This window comes from Symsagittifera roscoffensis, chromosome 8 (genome assembly GCF_963678635.1).
Source record: "Symsagittifera roscoffensis chromosome 8, txSymRosc1.1, whole genome shotgun sequence".
Lineage (NCBI taxonomy): Eukaryota > Metazoa > Xenacoelomorpha > Acoela > Convolutidae > Symsagittifera > Symsagittifera roscoffensis.
This window is the reverse complement of record NC_087069.1, coordinates 51,995,956-52,016,905: the sequence shown is the minus strand read 5'-3', so window position 1 is coordinate 52,016,905 and position 20,950 is coordinate 51,995,956. Positions and strand designations below refer to the sequence as shown.

At 32.5% G+C, this 20,950-nt stretch overlaps 1 protein-coding gene across 1 annotated transcript in view; it reads right to left on the bottom strand.

Moving 5' to 3' along the window:
* Positions 1 to 2,973: 2,973 nt before the first annotated feature.
* Positions 2,974 to 20,950, bottom strand: part of LOC134853279 (uncharacterized protein DDB_G0286591-like) — a 51,478-nt gene continuing 33,501 nt past the window's right edge. Inside the window, exons 3-5 of the mRNA XM_063869252.1 lie at positions 5,984 to 6,608; positions 3,577 to 3,732; positions 2,974 to 3,219 (exon numbers count right to left, since the gene is read on the bottom strand). Of these exons, the coding sequence (XP_063725322.1) occupies positions 3,058 to 3,219; positions 3,577 to 3,732; positions 5,984 to 6,608 (943 nt within the window). The 3' untranslated portion in view covers positions 2,974 to 3,057. The remainder of the gene's footprint in view (positions 3,220 to 3,576; positions 3,733 to 5,983; positions 6,609 to 20,950) is intronic.

Below are 20,950 nucleotides of genomic sequence, written 5' to 3'. Positions count from 1 at the left end.
CCTGAGAACAAATTTGCGCGATACAGAAATTTTTCTGGTGTTTTTTCTTACTAAAAAAGAATCTTTCTGATGATCAAAAGGAGGAAGTTATTGAAAAAACGAACTTGAGGTCGATATAAGATTCTATACTTCTCGGCTTGATATACGATCTTGCAGTTTGTTTACTCATATTAAAAACAATTTGAGCCTTTAAGCAAAAATTGTTTTGCTTTTTCTGTTTTTCTCTCATCTTGAGAACTAAAAAAAACATACAAGTATGTAAGAAAAGAAAACAAAAAAGGCTCGTGGTTCCTTCTGAAGGAAACTAGTTTCAAAAAGTTAAGAGAAATCGAAAATGTAATTTGGAGATGTTCGATCAATTTGTTTTTCCACCAGCATTGAAATTTGAAACACGAATTAAAAGTGAACAATATATTTTTCTGGTAAACGATTAGTTTGCTTGTCTTTCTGTTATTTTTATCAATAAAATTGCAGAGCCGTTTTCATCAAAAACGACAAAAAGTGTATTTAGAACAAATTAATTTTTTATTTTCTGAAGTGCAACCACAAAATTATTCGGCAAAAACATTCAAAATAAAACCAGAACGAGAAGCGTTTCCGGACTCAAAAAATATTCAATCTGAATGCTTTGAAAAAAAGCACCAAGCATTTCCAAAACGAAGCAATTTTTAAAGTTTGTTAGCATACCTATATCCAAAATTTGAGATTTTTTTTTTGATTCTAATGAATTGTTAAAAACTAAAAAAAAGCGTTGTATCGGGTTCGTCGCCTTGGGTGAACAGATTGATCACAGACCAATCTCAGGTATTTAAAAGCCGCGATTGAGCTTTGAGAGTTAGATTTTTGTAAACGATATGAAATAATCTACGGTCAAATTTCACATTTGATAAAAAAACCTTATGTTTCATTAAAATTGGAAAATCAATTGATCGAAATATAAATCTGAAGAGAAAAAATCGAATTAAATCAGAGTGAAACACTAGCATAAAACGTGTCTGCATAATCACTTTGCATTTTTTGACATGTCAGTACAATACTTTTTAAACAGAAATTAGTTCATGTCAACCCAGGAATGCTAAGCTTCAAGTTTATATTATAAAGCTTGAATCTGGTGAAAATTGCAATTCATTTAAAGGCAATTTTTGTGTTATGAAAAACGTCCGATTAGGATTAAATTTCTAGGCTACACTTGTAATCGGATAATTAAACGCTCTCCTAAAATCTTCAATTTTTGGATATCAGATTTATTTTGTAGGATTCACGTCAGTTGCCAGGTCCATCAAAGTCTTGAAACTTTCTTTCTTTTTTCCTTAAAAACTTTCTAATCAGACACAAAACATTCTCAAATGGAGAAGTGAAATTAGAGGGTTTGATAGGAGATCGAAACTTTTTCATAGCTAATAGTTTTCAGATATCAAACCAAGGCAACATATTTGAAATTTTCTGGGTCCAAAGTTCAGTAAAAATCCAAATCAGGATGATACAGTTAAGCATGCCCCAGTATTGCAAGAGATCAGAAAAAAAATTTATAAACAAAAAATTGCTTCAGTAGAATTTTTTTCTCACTGGAACACCAACCCCATTTTTAAAACTCAATGGGAATCAAGTTTATGCCGCGCCCTTAATTTTTGTGTTAGAGTGTAGTTTGCTTTCTATAAGGCAATTAAAATTGAGGTGAACTTCAAAAGAAAACAAACGCAATGGTGACAAAAATTAATTGCCACGACGTGATCAACTGTTAATTATAAAAAAAATTGCAAGAACAAAATTTGCGTCTTCACTTAGTTCATTGAAAAACGAAACAGATAACTGAGTAAAAATCTAGTGAAAAAATGAAAACATTAAAGCGACTGCAAATATTTTCCTTTTTTAACATAATATCAGAATTTATTGAAAGCTTCAATTTAAAAACCTCGCAAATTAAGAATTTTCTCTACTCTGCTCAAATAGGACAATTTTTATTCTGTACGCTTTCTTCCTGTCTGTGCCAATTTCGTTTATCTTATTCATTTTTATATGTCAATTTAAACGCTGAAAACTTTTTTCATTATAAATACTTATTTGCATCGAATACTAGATTTTCTCCTGCTAAACAATCTATGGTCTAGGCTAGCAAAATTTGCCTCGTCAGTGTTTCTCATACATTGACAAAAAACAAGGAACATTTTCTATTTGCAAATTTTCAATAAATAAATTGATATATAAATTCAAAAACAACTTTCAGGGCTCTTGATTGAATATAACATCAAATCTACGAAATTTGTATCTTTCTAATAAAATTCTGATATCAAAGCTTTACAGCAATTTTTGCAGCATGTATATTATTCATTTCAATTATTTTTTTCCTACTTATAAGTTTCCAAAACGTTTTTATTCAGGCTGAATTTTCAATGGAATAAACCCATGTGACCTTTTCTCGCACTTGCCCCCCCCCCTCCCGCCTCCCCACCCATACTCAATAGAATTTGCACACTTTTGGACCAAAGTAAGTTTATACCTAAATGTTTTGCCTTCAAATAGTACTTCAGTTAATGACCCCCCCCCCCCCTTCCTTGATCGCCGAAATATCCTTGCCTCGATACTGGGTGAAATGAACAACTGAATGCGAATCCTTTTGTAAAAAAAGTCATTTCATTGATATTTATTATAGATTCGTATAATTTTGTTTTTTGATTTTTTTTGTGATAAAAAGAACAAACAAGTCTTCTCATTACGAGGCCAAACTGCTCACTGGATAGACGAGGTGCAGTTTTTGGTGTGTTTAGATCACTGGAACCCAAGGACAAGTCTTCAAACATGATAAAAAATTGTCGGCTCGATCATAAAAAGATCAAAGCGAGCGGCCTTATTGAGGATTTTGATGACAATTCTCATAATATAAACATATTAAAATAAATATGCATATACACAGGGTCGAATCGCCAAGAGGGGGGGGGGGTCGTCCGACAAACCTCTCTTTCTACCCCCCCCCCCTAAATCCGCTGGTGCCGTTTGGCTTCGTAATTCAGTTTTTTTGTTGGGTATTGTAGTTTTTTTTGATATTTCAATGTAGAGTTTTCAGGTTCTGCAGCAGTAGTTCACAGGACTGGACAGAATGAGTTTGGTGAGTTTGATGAGTTCTTGTCTGTAGAAGGAATTGGCGAATAAGTAGACCACCGGGTTCAGCACAAAGTTCAGACAATAGGTCAAATAGGTCACCAATTTCAACTCCATACTCACCTGAAAAGAAAATGTATGAACGAAAACTGAATAAATTGGATTCAACTAAAATGTCAAAAAAACTTTCATCTTTTTTAAAATGAAACAAAAATCAGGAAAAAACCTATTTTGATGAAAAATCAGATTTTAAGAAAGCCTATTAAAACTGCGGTAAGATTTTGAACAAAATTGGTTCACCTAAATGTCAAAAAACGCTTCGTGTCAAAAAGCGCTAGTCCTAACCCTAAAATTTATAAATGTACACTCAAAACCAAACATGTTATGATACCATCTTTTTCGTGTAATTTATATATAATTTAAACATGTTTTACCCGTTGCCTGACATGGCTAACAATGTTGTCTCTTAAATATGATTACCTGTGGCCTGGCATGGCCTAGAATGACGGGTACGTTCTCGTACATTTCCACACAAGTGTATGGCAGAGTGACCACAACGAACACTATGCTCACAAAGAACAGAGTCATCGTCACTCGCTTCTGTCTGTTTGCTCTACTCTTCATTGCCTTTGTCACCTAAAAAACAAAAAGAGAAAAATATACTTGTTTAAATTTACAGTTTTTTTTTTATTTTTTACAGCTTCTGTAAAAATAACAACAACAGTATTTTTCTGATTTCAATTTTCATTGCCTTTGTAGCCTGAAAAAGATATCCAAATGATCGCACGGAAAAAAAACACTGAAAACAAATTAAACTTTCCAAATTTAAATTATAAATGCATGCCTTTAAAGCTTTATTAATTAATAATTGGTAAAACTTGTTTGGTGGGAAATCTGATACTTTAATTGCGTTTTCAAAGTTAGAAGTCAGTCACGTTTTTCATGACTCTTACTTCTTTTCCGTTCGATAGTGGAGTTTCCCTTCCTTTTAAAAAAGGAAACGAACTGAACTTAAGAAACAATCAAAAGTCAAACTGCCAAGAAGAAAATTTCAGGCTGAATAAATTTTAAGATTTTGCTAAAAAAGACAAAAAAAATCAGTGCGACCCATAAAAGACTCTAGGTTCGTCGCTCTTTAAAAAAACGATATAAGCTATCGTGGATTACATTGATCGAGAAATGGTTAAAAGCAAATCCAATTTGATGTTTTATAATCGATCATTTTAAATTTTATAGATACCAACTATTGAATGACAATATGATCGATTCTAATCGATGGGTGCTCGATGCTGACAAGTATTGCCGGAGAATGGTCATTTCTATTGACTAGAATTTGCTTCAGCACTTACTTTTTTCTTTGTGATCCAAACCAATTAACAAAATCCATTTTTGTAAAGGAAACTATTGTTTTTGTCATTTTTACAATAATTTTATAAGCGATTATTATCCACCCAACCCCCTGCTGCCCAACTTCTCCCAGAGAGTTGTTCGATAAAGGGTAGAAGGAAATAAAAAACTCACTCCAATCCCCACAAGATAATTGAGATAATTTTAAAAGTCGCTGGGAAGAAAGAGGATCGCAACTTGTGCTTAGACCTAACGTGAATGAATAAAGTCGATTCATAAAGTTGTTAAACACAGAAATAAGTAAACATATCCAAGAGTCACTAGGAAAAAAGTCAATGAATCCAAGTAAACAGAAAACTACACCTTGTGAAAAAACCTCATCAGTCTTTTTTCAAGGGACAAAATTAGATGACCTTAAAGCTTTTTGATTTTCTGGAACAATTTATGAATGAGTTTTTTCGATTAAAGTGACCCAATCTGAGAAAATTGGATTAATAGCTAAATTTTTTCTTTAGATGGAAAATTCTATAATTAAATTCCATTTTCGAAACCAGAAGTCAATCACGTTTTTCGTGGTCTTTGCACTTTCACTTTTCAATAGAGGAGTTTCCTTTTCTTTTAACAAATAATATTCAACTGAACTTAAAAATAAATCAAAAGTCAAAACGTGAAAAACGTCAAAATTGAGCGCACACAAATTTTGAGATTTTTTCCTAAAAAGCACAAAAAATCATCACAACCTATATAAAAGGCTTCATTGCGTTCATTACTTTTTAAAAGAAGCAAAAGGGTTTTCTTTTTTTTTTTTCATTTCTTCCGTCACCTAAGTTTTTTTCTCCAGCTATTTAGTATATTCGTGACAACATTTTGTTGTTTTATTTTCATTGAATCCGTCATCTGAAAAAAATAAGAAAGATTAGAAAATTATGTTGCGCATAACAGTTTTTTCAATGCTTACAAACTCTTTTACTTTAAAGCAAAAAACTTTTTTTTCTTTTGTCACATGGAAAACAAATGTTTTTTTTCAAAATAAATTCCCATAAATTTAAAGTGACGAATTCTTTTTGAATTAAGTTTTTGTAGCTTTTGCCTACATATATTCAGAAAAAAAAGAAGTATATTTGTTTTCAGTAATGTTTTGGCTTAATTTTTGTGGATTAATTGAACGACTTTTTGTCTATCGAGGAGATATTGAGGGAGAAAACGCCGGAAAAAAAAACAATTTTTTGGCAAAACTTCCCAACAAGTTTCTCAAAACGCCTCTTTGCCTGCTTTTTTGCTGAATTTGGTTGCAGCGGGAAAAAGTCGTATAATACGGGCTTTTTAAAGAGCTAATGAAGTTGAATGACTTTCAAAATCTTCCTTCTTGTGAAAATTTGAAACTTTCATCGTTTTATTTGCCCTAATCCACCGGAGAAACAACGCAAAAAATTCACAATAACTCTCTGTAAAGCACTAAGATACCGTCAACCCCAATTAATCTTTTTTTTTACAATTTATAGAACATTTTAAAATTTTTATCTTAATTTTTTCGACAAACCTGTGGGGTGGCGTTTGGAGTACCAACAACCGTGGGTGTAGGACTAATCGTGTTCAGGGCAAATGACTCTTGAGTCGACGGATTTTGATTGCAGTTCTGAACAGTAAGCAAACTGCTCTTGCTTGCGCATTGGTTCATCATCTGATGAGTCATGGTGTTAGTGCTTAACTTTACGTCTTTTTTGGTTTCTATTTTTGAAGTTTCTTTTTCGCGTTTTTTCTTCTCCATCTTAGAGATTTTAAATTTTTTCTTGGTTTTATTTTGGGTTTCAATACAATTCTTTGACGGTGAGTTAGGGACGTTACTGTTACAAGCCGGAAGTTTTGGATCTTCTTTCAAAACTAAATTGGACTTAGAGTTTAAAGAATACTGTGGTTCTTTTGCTTCAATATTTGATTTGTTTTCGTTTTCGACCGTTGTTGTGGGCTTGAGTTTTGGATGATTTTCTGATGATGATGATTGATAGCTAAAATCGTTTTTGCAGTTTTCTTGACTGTTTTTATAATCTGACAGCATAGGCTGAAGTTCTTCGTTTTCAATATCCTTTTCCGCTATTTCCTGGTCGCTGTTATCTTTTTTGGTCGAATCGCTGTTGCTCTGGAACTCTGGCTCACAAATGAAAACTCTAAAACAAAAAAAAATATTTGATTTAGAAATTAAAAATTATAATTTAATTGTTTAAAAAAAAAAAACAAACGAAAAGTTGAAAGCCTTTTACCAGTAGCGGATTTAGGTAGGGAACTCAGTTCCCTCAGGGAGTTGATACCCTGCCGACCAGAAGAATCCCCCTTTAGTACTATTTTAAGACCTTCATTGATCCTAAAATTTTTCCATTATTTGACGTGCCTTGAAGGGGTTTTCGGTGCCAAAAATTACTCATTTGGGGGGAGGGGTGGGGGGGGGGGGGGGGAGGGTTTGCGCGCTTTAATTTTTTGGCCAAAGTTTGTTAAAAAGTCTCTAACAACACGTTTTTTGGCCTGTTTTTCAAAACTTTGGCTGCGACACTGAATTTTGGCCAAAACAGAGGCTTTATAGGCTTTATAGAGGCTTTATATTTGAGAAAACTCAGAGAATCAGTTTAGTTGACCTATAAACAGTTTTCGATTTTATTTTTGAAAATAAGCCCCCCTCGATCAATTGCTAGATTTTCAAACACATTTGACTTTTATAAATAAACTTGCAAAATAACTGTTTATTACACCATGAATATTATTCATAACTAGTATAACTAGCAAAGCCGCTTGTGGTGGTTGGAGATATGGAAAGTATTAGAACCTATTGCAATTAAAAATTGTTTATTAAAGAGATCGGCTCTTTGACAACTGAACCAGAAGTGAGCAGTCACTGAATGAAGTTGAAAGGAAACAGGCTGCTTCCTCTACTCAGTCAAAACGACTGTTCTAAGAAAACTGATTATTTTTCCTACTTCTGTTATGCAACTTCTGTTTTATTGTACCCAGTTAAAATTAAATGTTAAACATTGGTTATCTCTAATCTAAAAAAAATTGAAGCGTTTTTGTGCGAAAAGTTTGAAGCAAATAATTGAAAAAGTATTTGAATTTCTTTAGATGTTAAAATTGGTTATCTCTAGTCTAAAAAATTGAAGCATTTTTATGAGAAACGTTTGAAGCAAATACTTTACTAACAAGTAGTTGACATTTTTAATAAACTGCTTCCAATTGAACGTTGAGAACTTTTCAGAAGTTTTGAACGTGAAGTTAATATTTTTTACGCGCAATTGACCTCGGTTTCTTCGGGTCAATCTTTGTTGGATCTTTTTTTATTCAACCTTCTCGGGTTAATTTTCGCTTACCGATCGATATAAGTGAAATTCAATTGAAAATAAGTACCATATATAAGCATTTGGGCGGACGCTTTTCCGGGTCATTAACCATCTTTTCGTTTTTTTTCTTTGCGCAGCTATAAATCCCCTTGCCGATGCCGACATTTAACTCAAGCTCATCTTTGATCGGTTTCAATACCTTCCTTAAAACCATAAAATCCTTTCTCGAGATCGTTTTTGCTTTAATAAAAAGTAAAGATTAGTAAATGTTAGTCCCACCTTAATCTGAATTGCAATTGTGTTACGAGAGATTAATATGAGTTCAGTTTAATTACGGTATTATTAAAGTTGAAGAATATTTAAGGGGGATTTCTTTTTTTCTAATCACCATCCTTCAAAGAATTTTTGCGAGTGGACAATAGTTTCTGGTCGAAAACTTCTGGTTTGAAATAAGACAAATTTAAATAAAAACAAATTTTCGGTGCTAATTTTTTCTTTTTTTCAGAGAAATTTTCGAAAATTTCGAAAAAAAAATGTTTTCGAAAATAAATGTTTTTAGATATAAAAAAGGAAAACTACTTTACAAAGCAAATATTTGCATAAAAACTATTTGTGTCATTTGGAAAAACTGAATTTTTCTGCTGCTCTTTCCAATCAAGAAATTGTACGTCATATTTCAAGAAGTTCTTGTTACTCCCTCTTTGAAACCCACCATTAATCATCGCTAATTCTGTAATATGCCAGTGGGAGCTAATCTGCGTCACCGTTTCATGTATAATTGATTGAATTTTACATCGTTATGTCTGCGCTATCTCAGGTTTTTCTCACTAATGGTTCAACGGAAAGCCGTTGCCAAAATGTTACGATTAGCTTGCAAAATTTTCAATATCGTATTTTTTGCTACTACTAAGAAATACAATCAAAAATAAAATGTTACTGAAAAGATGAAAAGCCTATTTTGTAGTTTGGGGACTTGCTAGGTTTTTTGTTTTTTTTTAAAATATTTTTAACACTCAAAAATACGCTATTGTAGATCACTGTCGCTGTTCTTTTAGCGATTTTTCTACAGTTTTGATTTTCTTTGGGTTATCAATCATAAGGGGCACTTAGCATAGTGGTAAGGCGTTCACTTTAGAATCGTCAGATCGTGTAATCGATCCCATGCCATGGCAATGATAGTGTGTGAGGACGAGCTCTCACTTGACCTCTAGCTTCAGGTCTACCACAACCTGACCATATTTGGCTGCAAAAGTGGTACCACTTGAAAGTTCTAGACGCACAAAAACGGCCTTGAGTCGCAAAAAAAGAGCTTCGCTCAACAAAATAACACAGTCTGGAATGTGGGGAAATAATACAAACGGACTATCCTCGACAGGACTGTTAAGGCCTACTGATAGCTCCTCTGTGATTCGCAGGAACTACAATTAGCTGTAAAAAAAATAGTAATAATTTCACTCTTGGTAGTTTTTTTTTACTTTTTTTGTACGTCCATACTTACTGAAAGTTATACGCAGATAATTAAGTTGATATAATCAATTTTATTTTATTGATGTTGCAGATGTTAACTGAAAAAAGTAGCGTGAAGAAAAAAATTTCCTTGTGTTGACAAAATCACTTTTTGCTTCGAGATAAAGAAACCTTTCTAGTTTTTTGAAAGCCACGGAAATGGCACGAATTTCTCAAAATGATACTTAGATATTTTGATAATGTCATGATATCTAGAGAATGGGAAATTTCATCAAAATCTAGTCTTATCGAAAGTTGAAAGTCTTAAATGTATACTGCGCTGCGAAAACGGGAAAATACATCAAAAATGTACTGAAAAAGATTGATAAAATTTCCTTCAAGGAGCATGCCGCTGATTTAACTTAGTCAAGTGCTTTGCGAATATTTAATAGAAATCATTCTTTTTACCTCGACATGAAAACATTTCAAAAAACTGTCCTTAAGTTTGAAAAAGGGTGATAAGTTTTTAAAAGCGACAGTCAAAACTTTTTTAAATCTCCCTAAGGAGCCCTCAATAAAACTGATTTACTTTTACTTTTTTTAAGGTCTACGCGCTGTCCGTAACAAAACGAATCTTCAAAATAGATGGTTTTTCAATTTTTGAAAAACACGAAATTTTTTTTCCTAGTTCTTGGTTTTTGAAAAAAAAAAATTTTGCTGTGAAATTTTTCATTTTCCTGGAGTTCTGTGAGGTTTGTTCAATTATTTATTTTCACATTTTGGTAGTTAAATTTTCACTCGGCCTGCGAAGTTCATTCCACAAACAAAACCATTCCAATTTGGATAACAGAAAGCTAATAATTTTTAGTTTTAGGAGCTCCATTTTTTAGTTTTAGAAGCGTTTTACATCATAAAGAAAGTCAAACCAAGTGAATTTTTTGAGGGGAAAGACGGAATCTGATTTGTCAAATAAATATTTGAAGGAGCATAATTTTTGGGCTGAGATTTTTGATGAATTACTTTAGATTTCATGCTAATCTACTCATGATCTTGCTTCACTAATACGAAAACCATGCTCAAGATGTTGAGTTTTAAAATCATAAAATTTTGGTTATTCTTTTTCGCTCGGTAGTTTGGTCACCAAACTGTATTAAAATCGAGAGGAAGCACAATCATTAACTGATTACAAGTTCGTGTGAAACAAAATCAAAACCCTATGAATGATTTTTTCTCAACAGCTTGAGCCTAAGTGGAAAAATCATCTAAGCAAATTTTTTATGAAAATTGCAATAGCCTCTTTGTTGTACCTAACACAACGGCATCGCCTGATATATTTCAAAGTAGAGTCTCGCGTATTTTTTTTTCATTCATGTTATGACGTTTTGTCATAAACAGCCTGGGGCTGTAAAAATTAATTGCACGCAAAAATCAATTACGACAGTATGAAATTAGGTAAATGCCATTGCAGCTTCCGGCAATCAATTATTCCATTTTTGGCGAAAATTTTTAAATTTTTTTTATGATGTTCAACGAGTGTCTTCTGGAGGACTGGTTTTTTAGAAGACAATTTTTAAGAAGTAAGAAAGAAATAAATGTCTTTCAACATACTTTGATTGGCAACTTAGTTGTTTGGCCAATTAACTGATTGACCGAAGTAAATAGGCACAAAGTCTAGCGTCGAGCTTCATTTATTATAACAGCCATCCAGTTAAGCGAAAAGCACTGATTTACGCACACATTTTTTTCTCGGGCCAAATTGAGCGCAACGGAGAGCATCAGAGCAAGTGTTCGCTTCTTGCCAATCAAAAACTTAATTGATTGCATTTCTTTGTAACGTCATTGAAACCTATGAACTTTGACAGCCTCAGCAAAGTATGATAAAAAGTTGTTCAATTATTTCAAAAATTAAACGTTTCAATAAAAAATTTAAGGTTCGTTTTCCAGAAGTATTTTTATTTTCAAAAAATTGTGCTAGTTTTAATATAAATTCAGAAGTATTGATAAAGATTCGGACTTTTTAAAACGAATTTTAAGACACGGTTACATTATCAAAGATTTTTTTTGGTTTAGTACAGAAGGATCTTTTCGCCTTTTCGATTTAAATTCAATAGACAAAACATTTTTCAACCTGCGTATTTCGCAACAAGGACGCTCTTTTTGATGATGTTTTGTTCTTTTGTTTTATTTGATCGTTCTGACATTCTTTGATTGTTCTGACAGGTCTTAAGACTTGTCCATCCCGCACCAAGTGCCCATGGATCATAGTCGACTATATTGTCATAATATGGTGAGCATCTATAAAAAGCTAAAATGATCGATTATAACCCATTTAAAATGGATTATAACCCTAAAATTTGTATGTCAATATACTCCATTATAATCGATTATAGTCCATTAAAAACGGATTATATTCCTAAAATTTTTATGCCAATATAATCCAATATAATCGATTATAATCTATTACAATGGATTTTTTCCAAAAATTAATCATGAAGTTTGGTAATTTTTTAGAGTTATCTCATATCCTGTTGAGTACAGTTGCTACATATTACGTTTCATAAAACGTGACATTTCACAATAAAATGTCTTTGTTTTTACTTTTCAATCAATCTCAGTTTACCCCTCGCCCCCCTCATTTTACTCCCCCCTCCCTGCCCGTTAACCACAACCGCCATTCGCGCCCCTTATGGTTGAACATGGGGGGATTACTTTTTCGTAGACTTTAGGGGAGGTGGAGGGGGTTATTAATTGACGTTTACTCCCACTCCCAGTCCCCTCTGTTTGCCCTTCCTCCCTTTAGTTGGGGAGGCGTAAATAAACTTGAGGGGGTGACCTTGAGACATGGCATTCAGTGAAAAACATGGCATATAGTTTGCAAACTTTTTGCAAAATTTGCAAAATTTCTGCCAAAGTAATCGAATTTAGTTCGTAAAATAAAATGGATTATAATCGATTAAAATGGATCTTAATTGATTTTCATTTCAAAACTAATCGATTATAATGGATTACAATGGATTAATTTTTTTTCAAAAACAATCGATTATAATGGCAATATTATCAACTTGGTGGTCTAAATTTTACATCTGTAATGGATTATAATGCATTTTTTTTGGCTCGGGAATCCATTATAATCGACTGGAATCCATGAACGCTTGGTGCGGACTGGGTTCTATAAAACTATATGCAACAAATTGCGCGCATATCGTAAATTGTGCTTGATTTGCTCTTAAAGCTGTTTCGATATTATAAAACGGTCCAGTAGCGGTTTTAGGGGGTGGAGGCGGACTCATCTCCTCTTCAGGACTTCGACCCCCTGCCGACGCAAAAGGTTCCCCTTTGTACTATTTTGAGATATGTTTTGAGTGAGGGACCTTAAAATTTTCCAAAAGTGCCTTTGGTGCCAACAATTACCAATTTTGAGGGGGAAGCGCGCGCCAAAAAAAACGCGACTTTTTGTTCAAAATTTTCCAACAAGTGCCTAAAAAGCATTTTTCGAGCTGTTTTTTCAAATTTTACCTGCGCGCAGAAATATTGACTAAAAGAAGGTGTTTTTAGTTTTTTGGGAGAGCTAAAAAATCAATTTAATCCGCCCCCTTTCCCTCGAGATCCTCCCCTGGACCGATCAATATTATTTTTTGATCATCAAAAATCTGTGAGCATGGAAATCGATTTTGGTTCAATTTTCTGGTCACGTATTTGTGCTGAACAAAAAAGAAAGTTACCGGTTTATTATAATTTCAAAACAGCCTTTAACGAGTTGTTCACACTCTGTTCAGAATCGGCGAAAGAAAGACTAAATTATTCAAAATTGGTAGGGGGAATTTAAATTGGACCTGCGGAAGAGTTCATTAATTATGGACGAATTAGGGCGGGAAAGCAAATGCTTGAATGGCGCGAAAACACAAACTGCCCCTACAAAAGACCAGAAACAGCAATTTTCAGAGAAGACTTGAACCATTTCCTAAATTAATTGATCTCATTAAAATTGGGCTAGAAAGGAACTACAAGGCTGGAAAAATGATTTAGGCAAAGTGTAAAATCGAAATCAGGGAATAACAAAACCTCTCGCATTTTTGAGGAGTCCTTAAAATGAAAATTAATTGCACTTAATATGAGACTAAAAAGAATTTAAAAAATGGAAAAAAAAGAAAGAAAATGGTTAAATCGAAAGAAAAAATTGAAAACAAAAGCGTCATTGGTGCAATAACCTAACCCGCACGAAGATTAGTGGAAAATCATCAATTAATACTAATTTATTTCTCCCTTTGTAATTACTAAGACTTCGGCAATTACTTCTTTCGTTTAAAATAATCATTACACTCATCGAAAATCAGAAGAAAAAAATTAATCCCACTTAGAAAACAGGGGAGATGTTAAATTAAGGATTTGCATTTAATTTATAACTCATTGTTTTTCAGGATAATTGAAGAAGATGAAAACAAACCCTAGCTAAAGAGCAAAACTTGCTCGTCTACGTGCAATTTTTTTTTTCAATTCGTCCTCGATCTAGTAAAAATTTTCAAGAAACTGAAGACCATAATTTATCCCAGTTTGAGAAATGATCTTGAGACAGGCGGATCTAAGATTTTCTCGAGGGGGGAGGGGGGCGGATTTAAAAAAAAAATTCAAAAATGTTGTCGACCTTTTTTTAGGTCGACAATTGATTTTCCAAGCTTTGCGAAAGCACTAAGAAGACAAGCCCAAAAATGCAAAAATTCATTTTATGGCACTTTTTGGAATTTTTTTAACCAAAAATCGCGTTTTTTCGGCGTGCGTTCCCCATCTCAAAATTAGTATATTTTGGCGTCCAAGGCGCCCTTAGAAAAATTTTTGGCTCAATCAGCCAAAATGGATTTCTTAAAAAGTACCAAAGGGTGGACCCTTTGAGTCAGCAGGGGGTCGAATCCCTAAAGAAGTGCGTCCGCCCGCCCGCCCTCTCTAAACACGCCCTGATCAGAGATATGATTCATGCACACGGAAGCTGTTTTTGAAAAAAAAACTGTTAACTGTTCAAAATCTTGACTAGCTTGAAAAAATCGAACAATCTTTGAACTCAGGAACTCGCAAGCCAAATGCTCCGATTTGAATAGTGCAAGAGGTAGCAATGGTTGCTAGAAGTCATATGGTTGCTGGTTCGAATTTTCACGAACGCTTCAATTTGCAAATGCACATAATTAATCTTCTTTACAGATCTCAGGCTGTTGAGTTGAAAATTGGTCTGATCCAATTAATGCTAACAGCGCAAGCAATCAGCATATCAATCACTATCAAGTCATTCAGCCGCTAAGATGGGACTGTTTGTGTTCAAAACTTGAAGTAGGCCGTTCAAAAACCAAAAAACATCTGGCAAAAAATGACCCCTCATTAGTATAAAATATTTTTTAGAAGACGTTGAATTTTTATTCAAAATGTTTGGTTCGAAATGTCAATTTGTTTATGTATAATACCAGCAAAATTATAAAAAATAACTTTTTAAAACCATTAAGCTAATGTTAAAGTAATACCTCAACATTTTTGAATTGACGTGGAATTGCTCTAGCTATCTAAAAAATGAAATGTGCTAAAAACTTTTCTTGGCTATGCGTGCTCACTAGAAAATACACATTACATAATAGATACAAAAAGACAGCTCTTTTCAAGGCATCGCCCTGATTGTTCCGATTGCAAAATAAAAAGTCTCGAATAATTCTTACTTGGTGAAATATTGATAAACTATAAAATTAAGCCTATCAAATTTTGTAGCCCATCAAAAATATAAAAGTATCAAATTTTGACTAACATTGAAGTCATACCTCCCATAACCAATTTTTAAGTCTTAAAAAAGGTTAGGTAAAAGTGAGTAGACAACCGCTTGTTCATACTCGTCAGTAATTAGTCAATTACTAAATTAACCAAGCAAAATCGATCCAAAAAGAAAAAGTACGAAACTAATAATTAATGATTACTTATATCGTAAGTTTGCTTGCTCATATCGATTCTGATTAGATGTTATAGTATTTGTCCACTTACTGACGAGTATGAATACGCGGTTGTTATTTTTTTGTAAGTTCGCTTGCGCATCTTGATTCCAGGTGGTTAATATAACATTCGTGAGCATACTGACATACCGATTCTGTAAGTATGCCTTAATTCCATTTGGAACGAATTAGTGGTTCGGGATAATTCGCCACGCGTTAATATTGCGATTTACACTTTCAGCATGAGTAAAATTTTTCAAACCAATTTTGATTTGAGAACTGGTCTGAATATAAAGCAATCCGAAGTATATATATTCCTAATTTCTTCGAAAGTCGGAACAACAAAATTGCTCGTATCAAAGCGAAGCCTAAAGTTCAGACTAAAACCAGTGGAGTAGTGATTGCCTTAGGAAAAAACATAAAAATTAAAAAAAAAAACAAAAAAAAAATGTCAGTTTCTCTAAATGAGATTTTGAAAACTATCACCCAACACTCTATGTAAACTATAAGGTGAGATAGTTTGCATATAGAAAAAAAAACTATTTTTTAAGCGTAAATTCAATTTGGAGCAATTTCCGAGACATATTAAACCATCGCTCACATAAAAACGACTCGAAAAATATTGCTCGTTAATTCTCTCAAATTGACCAAATTGACAACCTTCAAGCTCCCATAGCTTTACAAAATACAAAAAAACTCTGAAAACTATCTGAGAAAAAAATCCGCAATCCGCTCAAGTTTCCGTCGCTTTTTACAAAAATTGGAACAAAAATTAGATCAGTGAAAATTATTTAAATAAAGACTTATGCATTTAAATAGCATCAAAAAAGTACTGAAGCTTGTACAAAAATGATTCGGTAAGAACGAATGAAACTGGAATTTGCATGTTTATGCATTATTTCATGCAAATTCTTATCTTTTATGCATGTATTTTTGCATATGCTGTGTTCGCTGCAAAGATACATGCATAATAATCAAACTTCAATGGCAAACCAAAGATAAGTTCTGAGAAAACAACAACCAAGATGTAGGTCTGTGAAGGTCGAATTTTCTAACATATTTTGGTTGCCTAAAATTTTAAAAGCGAAGGTGTACTTCTTTAACTTTTAAAATCAAGAGCAAAAAGTTAGAAATAAAACTTAAGCATTCTTAAAGTGAGTTTTGTAAAGTGCTCATAATTTACCGATTTCTGCATCTAAACATGTTTTAATGCAAACTGTTAAAAACAAAACGTAAAACATTGTTAACAAAAATCTGAAGTAGAAACTTAAGGTTAAGGCAGACTTTTTGCCAGGTCTTCCTTGCAATTAAAATTTAACGAAGAAAGCGTGTTATCTAGGTATAATGAATGGTTTTAAAACAATTGGCAAGGGATTATATATCTATTAAAGAGTAGAAAACTTTTCGCAATGCTGGCTGCACTTAAGTTTGCTACCGTACAAATTTGTTAAACAAAAACGGGATTTTAACAAAAAGACACTTTTTTTGGTTATCGGACTTTTTTGAGGTCTGTTTATTTCATGATGCTGTTGATTTATTGAACAAAAGTTCGAGGCATGTATATGAAATTAGGCTTTAGGCAAGACTAGAACAATTTTTTGTGCATGCTATCGCATCATGAACTGAACTGTTATTTGAATAATAACTTAAAAAAATGGCACGATATCAGACAGAAGCGGCGGAAGTTAACAGCTAAAAAAAGTTCAAATTATACTGCCCAGGTTCAACTCCGTACAACACAAATGCTAAACATGCATTTCCATTAAAAAATATATGAAAAGATAGTAGTCTTTGTAATTTCATACACTTTGCTAGAATGTTATCATTAAATTGCAAAGAACTTCTTTCCTGTTTTGGCAAAAAATTGGTGTATCGCTATGAAAAAGTTTTAGAAAAAGCTAATCATACAATTTCCATATATGGAATTTGTATGAAAAACATTTTTTGATAGCGACAACATTTTTTTTTCAGTTAGTATCTGAAGTACCCATTTTTTTTTGTTTCAAACGCACAGGGAATTTTGTACTCGAACAGATTTTTTCGACGAAAATTTTTTTTGCATTTAAAAGTTAAATTTGTGTGCATAACGTAGCCCTGGATACACAAAGAAATGAATTTTTTCCGTAGCGCTGACTATTACTTTTCGAAAACTCTCAATACGCCTATATCTTTTGTATGGCATGTTTTTATAAATAGCATGAAAACTAAAAGATTTCATTTTTTTTTTCATTTTTTCAAAATTGAAAATTGTACGATTGGTTACTTTGGTCAACACGTGTAACTGTCAAAGTGGATAATGCATTAAATAAACTTAAGCACTCTTATTTTAATTTTTGAGAAAAGCTTCTAATTTCCGTTGTTTTTTTTGCATCAAACAAATGTTTTGGTGCTATTTGTTTAAAAGAAAACCTAAAAGTTTAAAAAAGCTTCTATGATAGAGTTTTTAGGTCAAAGCAGCGATATTTCAAGTTAATTTTACAATTAGAGTTTAACCAAGAGAGAGTGTCAACTACGTATAATGAATGGTTTTAAAACAATCGGCAAAGAGATTGGTTATCGATTGACAACTAGAAAACTATTCGCATGGCTGGCTGCACTTAATCGAGCTACTGTACAATTTTCTTAGCAAAAACAACATGACGCTGTTAATTGATTGAACGAAGCTTCGAGTCATGTTTCTGAAAGTCCCCTTTAGGCAAGACTAGAACAAATTTTGTTTGTGCATGCTATCACATTATAAACTGAACTGTTTTTGAATATTAAATTAAAATAATGACACGATAGCAGACAAAGCGGATATCACACAAAAAACTGGATTTTTTCTGTTTCGCCGAATAAGATTTTTCAAAAATTCTCAAAACGCCTATATCTTTTGTATGGTATCTTTTTTTTGGAATTGCAAGAAAAGTGAATGATTGCCATTTTTGCAGAAATGAAAATTGTATGATTGGCTACTTTGGTCAACACTTGTAACTGTCAAAATGGAAAACGCATTAGAAAAAAAACTAAAGCATTCATCCTTTAGTTTTTGAGAAATTTTTCCTAAAAGTTTTGTTTGGTTTGCTAGAATGTTGCCATTAAACTTCAAAGAACTTTTTTCTTGTTTCGGCATAAAAGTCCGTGCTTTGCCCTAAAAAATGTCTTTTTTTGTGTGTAAAGAAGCCAATCTTAAAAATTCCACATATGGAACATGTAAGAATATCATTTTTGATAGCGACAACAAAATTTTTTGAGTAGTTTCATTTTTGCCCCAAAATATCTGGGGTTTTTTTTATTTCTACCGCAAAACTAATTTTGTATTCAAACAGACATTTTCCTAGAAAAATTTTTTTGCATGCAAATTTAGTATTTTGATGCATAACGTAGTCCTGTATACAAACACAATATGATTTTTTACCAACCTGCTGAATAAAATCTTTAAAAACCCTCCAATACGCCTATATAATTTGTATGGCTTGCTTATGTATGCTCTGATTAAAGCCTGATTTTTAAAATTTCGAATTTTGAAGATTTTCACTTTGAAAACTTTTGCCAAATTTTAAATGTTTCGTGCTTTCATTATATGACTTGTGTGATTAACTCTACGGCAATTCAGATTGTTTTCTATGCATTTATTGGTTTGTGGAAAAATTCTAGTTATAAGATTCGACATATGTAAAATCACTTGTCAAAGACCTTTCATGCAATTTTCTGTACTAATGGAATTGCATGAAAAGTTTATGATTAGTTATTTTCCATAGTACTTTTGGTTAACACGGGTTGCTGACATAATAGATAATGCTTAATAAAACTTATCTGAACTGGTTTAGTATATTGACCCTGTTTTTATTCAAAATTTGGGGACGAAATACAATATATTTACTTTTCTCCTAGACAGTTTTCAAAACAAAAACTAAAATCTTCTCTAAATGTCAAAACATCGCACATGGGAGCCCTTAACCATATAGTAATAAATTGATTTTCAACGCTGATCCAAAAAATTTTATGTTGTTGTCAGAAGACCCAGACTTCAAAGTCATAATTTTGTGACCCAATAAAATGAAATTAAGTCTACCCACTAAAGTTGCAAATTACTGCATTTTTTATCACTCTTTTGCGCCTATTTAACGATCTGGATTTTTTCTAGCCAACCTGATGGCCAACAAAAGCCAGTGCATTGACTAGCATACTGCTCAATTAGCATAATACTGAAAAAACTTTTCGCGTTTTCTCTTTCGCTAAAACTTTCTTTTTCATTTTATTCGTGAAATGATTTGAACTGAGATTTAAATTTCAGAACAAGATGCCAAATTTATTCCACTATTTCATGTAAATTATTATAAGGTAGTTTCATGCCAGATGAACGTTATGTTGTAGGAGTGGTCAAACTAAAAAAAGTCTGGATTATGTTTGTTTTATACAAGCAGCATATGGCAATCTTATAAAAACTAATTTTCATAATCATAAAAAATGAAAACAGAAATATAATTTTTTATTACCGCCATACAAATTTTTGCTATTTTTTGAAAGCCGTTAAGCGGAAATGGAAATTCTTCTACAATTCTACATGACTTTTTAAACAGCAAAATTGGAGGAAAATTAGCTGAAATGTCGAAAACACAGCGGTTTGAAGTTCAATATAATCAATGATCTGCGACCAGCCACTAATGCAGGGCAATAAGAGCCACTCAATTCGGAGAAAAAATCAAACATCGATTCTTATTCGCAAAAACTCACAATGCGTTAGTTGGTTTTGTACAAACCGATTTTTTGTAAGGAAAAGGTCTATCAAGTTCACTTGAGTTTCGGCTTCTATAGAAAAATAAACTCTATCTATGAACTTTTAAAGTGAAAAATGAATTGATTCTTTGCTAGTAATAAATTAGAATATAATTATAAAATTAGATTATAATTATGAATTAGAATATAACTATAATTATCCCTATAATTAGAAAGATCAACGGTTAAGCATATAGGAGTTGGTTCTTTGAAAGCTATTACCCCTGCAAAAGAATGAAAAAGGCGTCGAGTTTTCAAGAGGGGTTGCGCAATACTTAAAAAGATCCAAATTTATTTCTAGAAATGAACTATATATGGGTCAGCATTGCCCTGCCCATAATAAACAAATTATTAGAAAATAAGAAAAAACACGAAAGCATATTTTCCACATATAAAAAGAAAAGACTAAGAGCTCAAGATCCTTTTATATCTAACCCAAAACAAACCAACCTAATGTTTTTCCTGTTAGTTGACACAAAACACAAAACCCAACTATGCTAACATTTAGCCCGAAAGCAAACTAGAAACATGGCAATTTTACCCTTGGTAATAAAGAAACAGGAAATTAGTTTTGTGTTTTGCTATTTGAAAGACTTCCCAGTTTCATTGAAACAAAATGAGGAAAATAACTCAACAATATATTGAAACAGTTTCGTTTGTTTGAAGTCCCTAAGGTCAAGTTTGAACAAACTAACACTCTCTAGCTGCAGGAAAATTAATAATAAATGAGCACAGCTCGTTAAAAATTTGCTTGATTGAAATACAGCTTGAAATTTATTACCAAGAGAAACAAAAACATATATTGCTTAGGCTATAATTTTGATAGAAATTGTGGCGGAAGAACAAAAATGAAAGAAACAACCGGAGACTTGATATAGAAAAAAAAACAAAAAAGCTTTGTATGTTTTTACCAAGGGTTTCCAACATTCTCCAAGATTTCTCATGTATATCATATCAGCCAAACTACTACTATATTAGAAACTCATTGTGCTTTTTTAAAATAAGAATTTGTCATTTTTGATC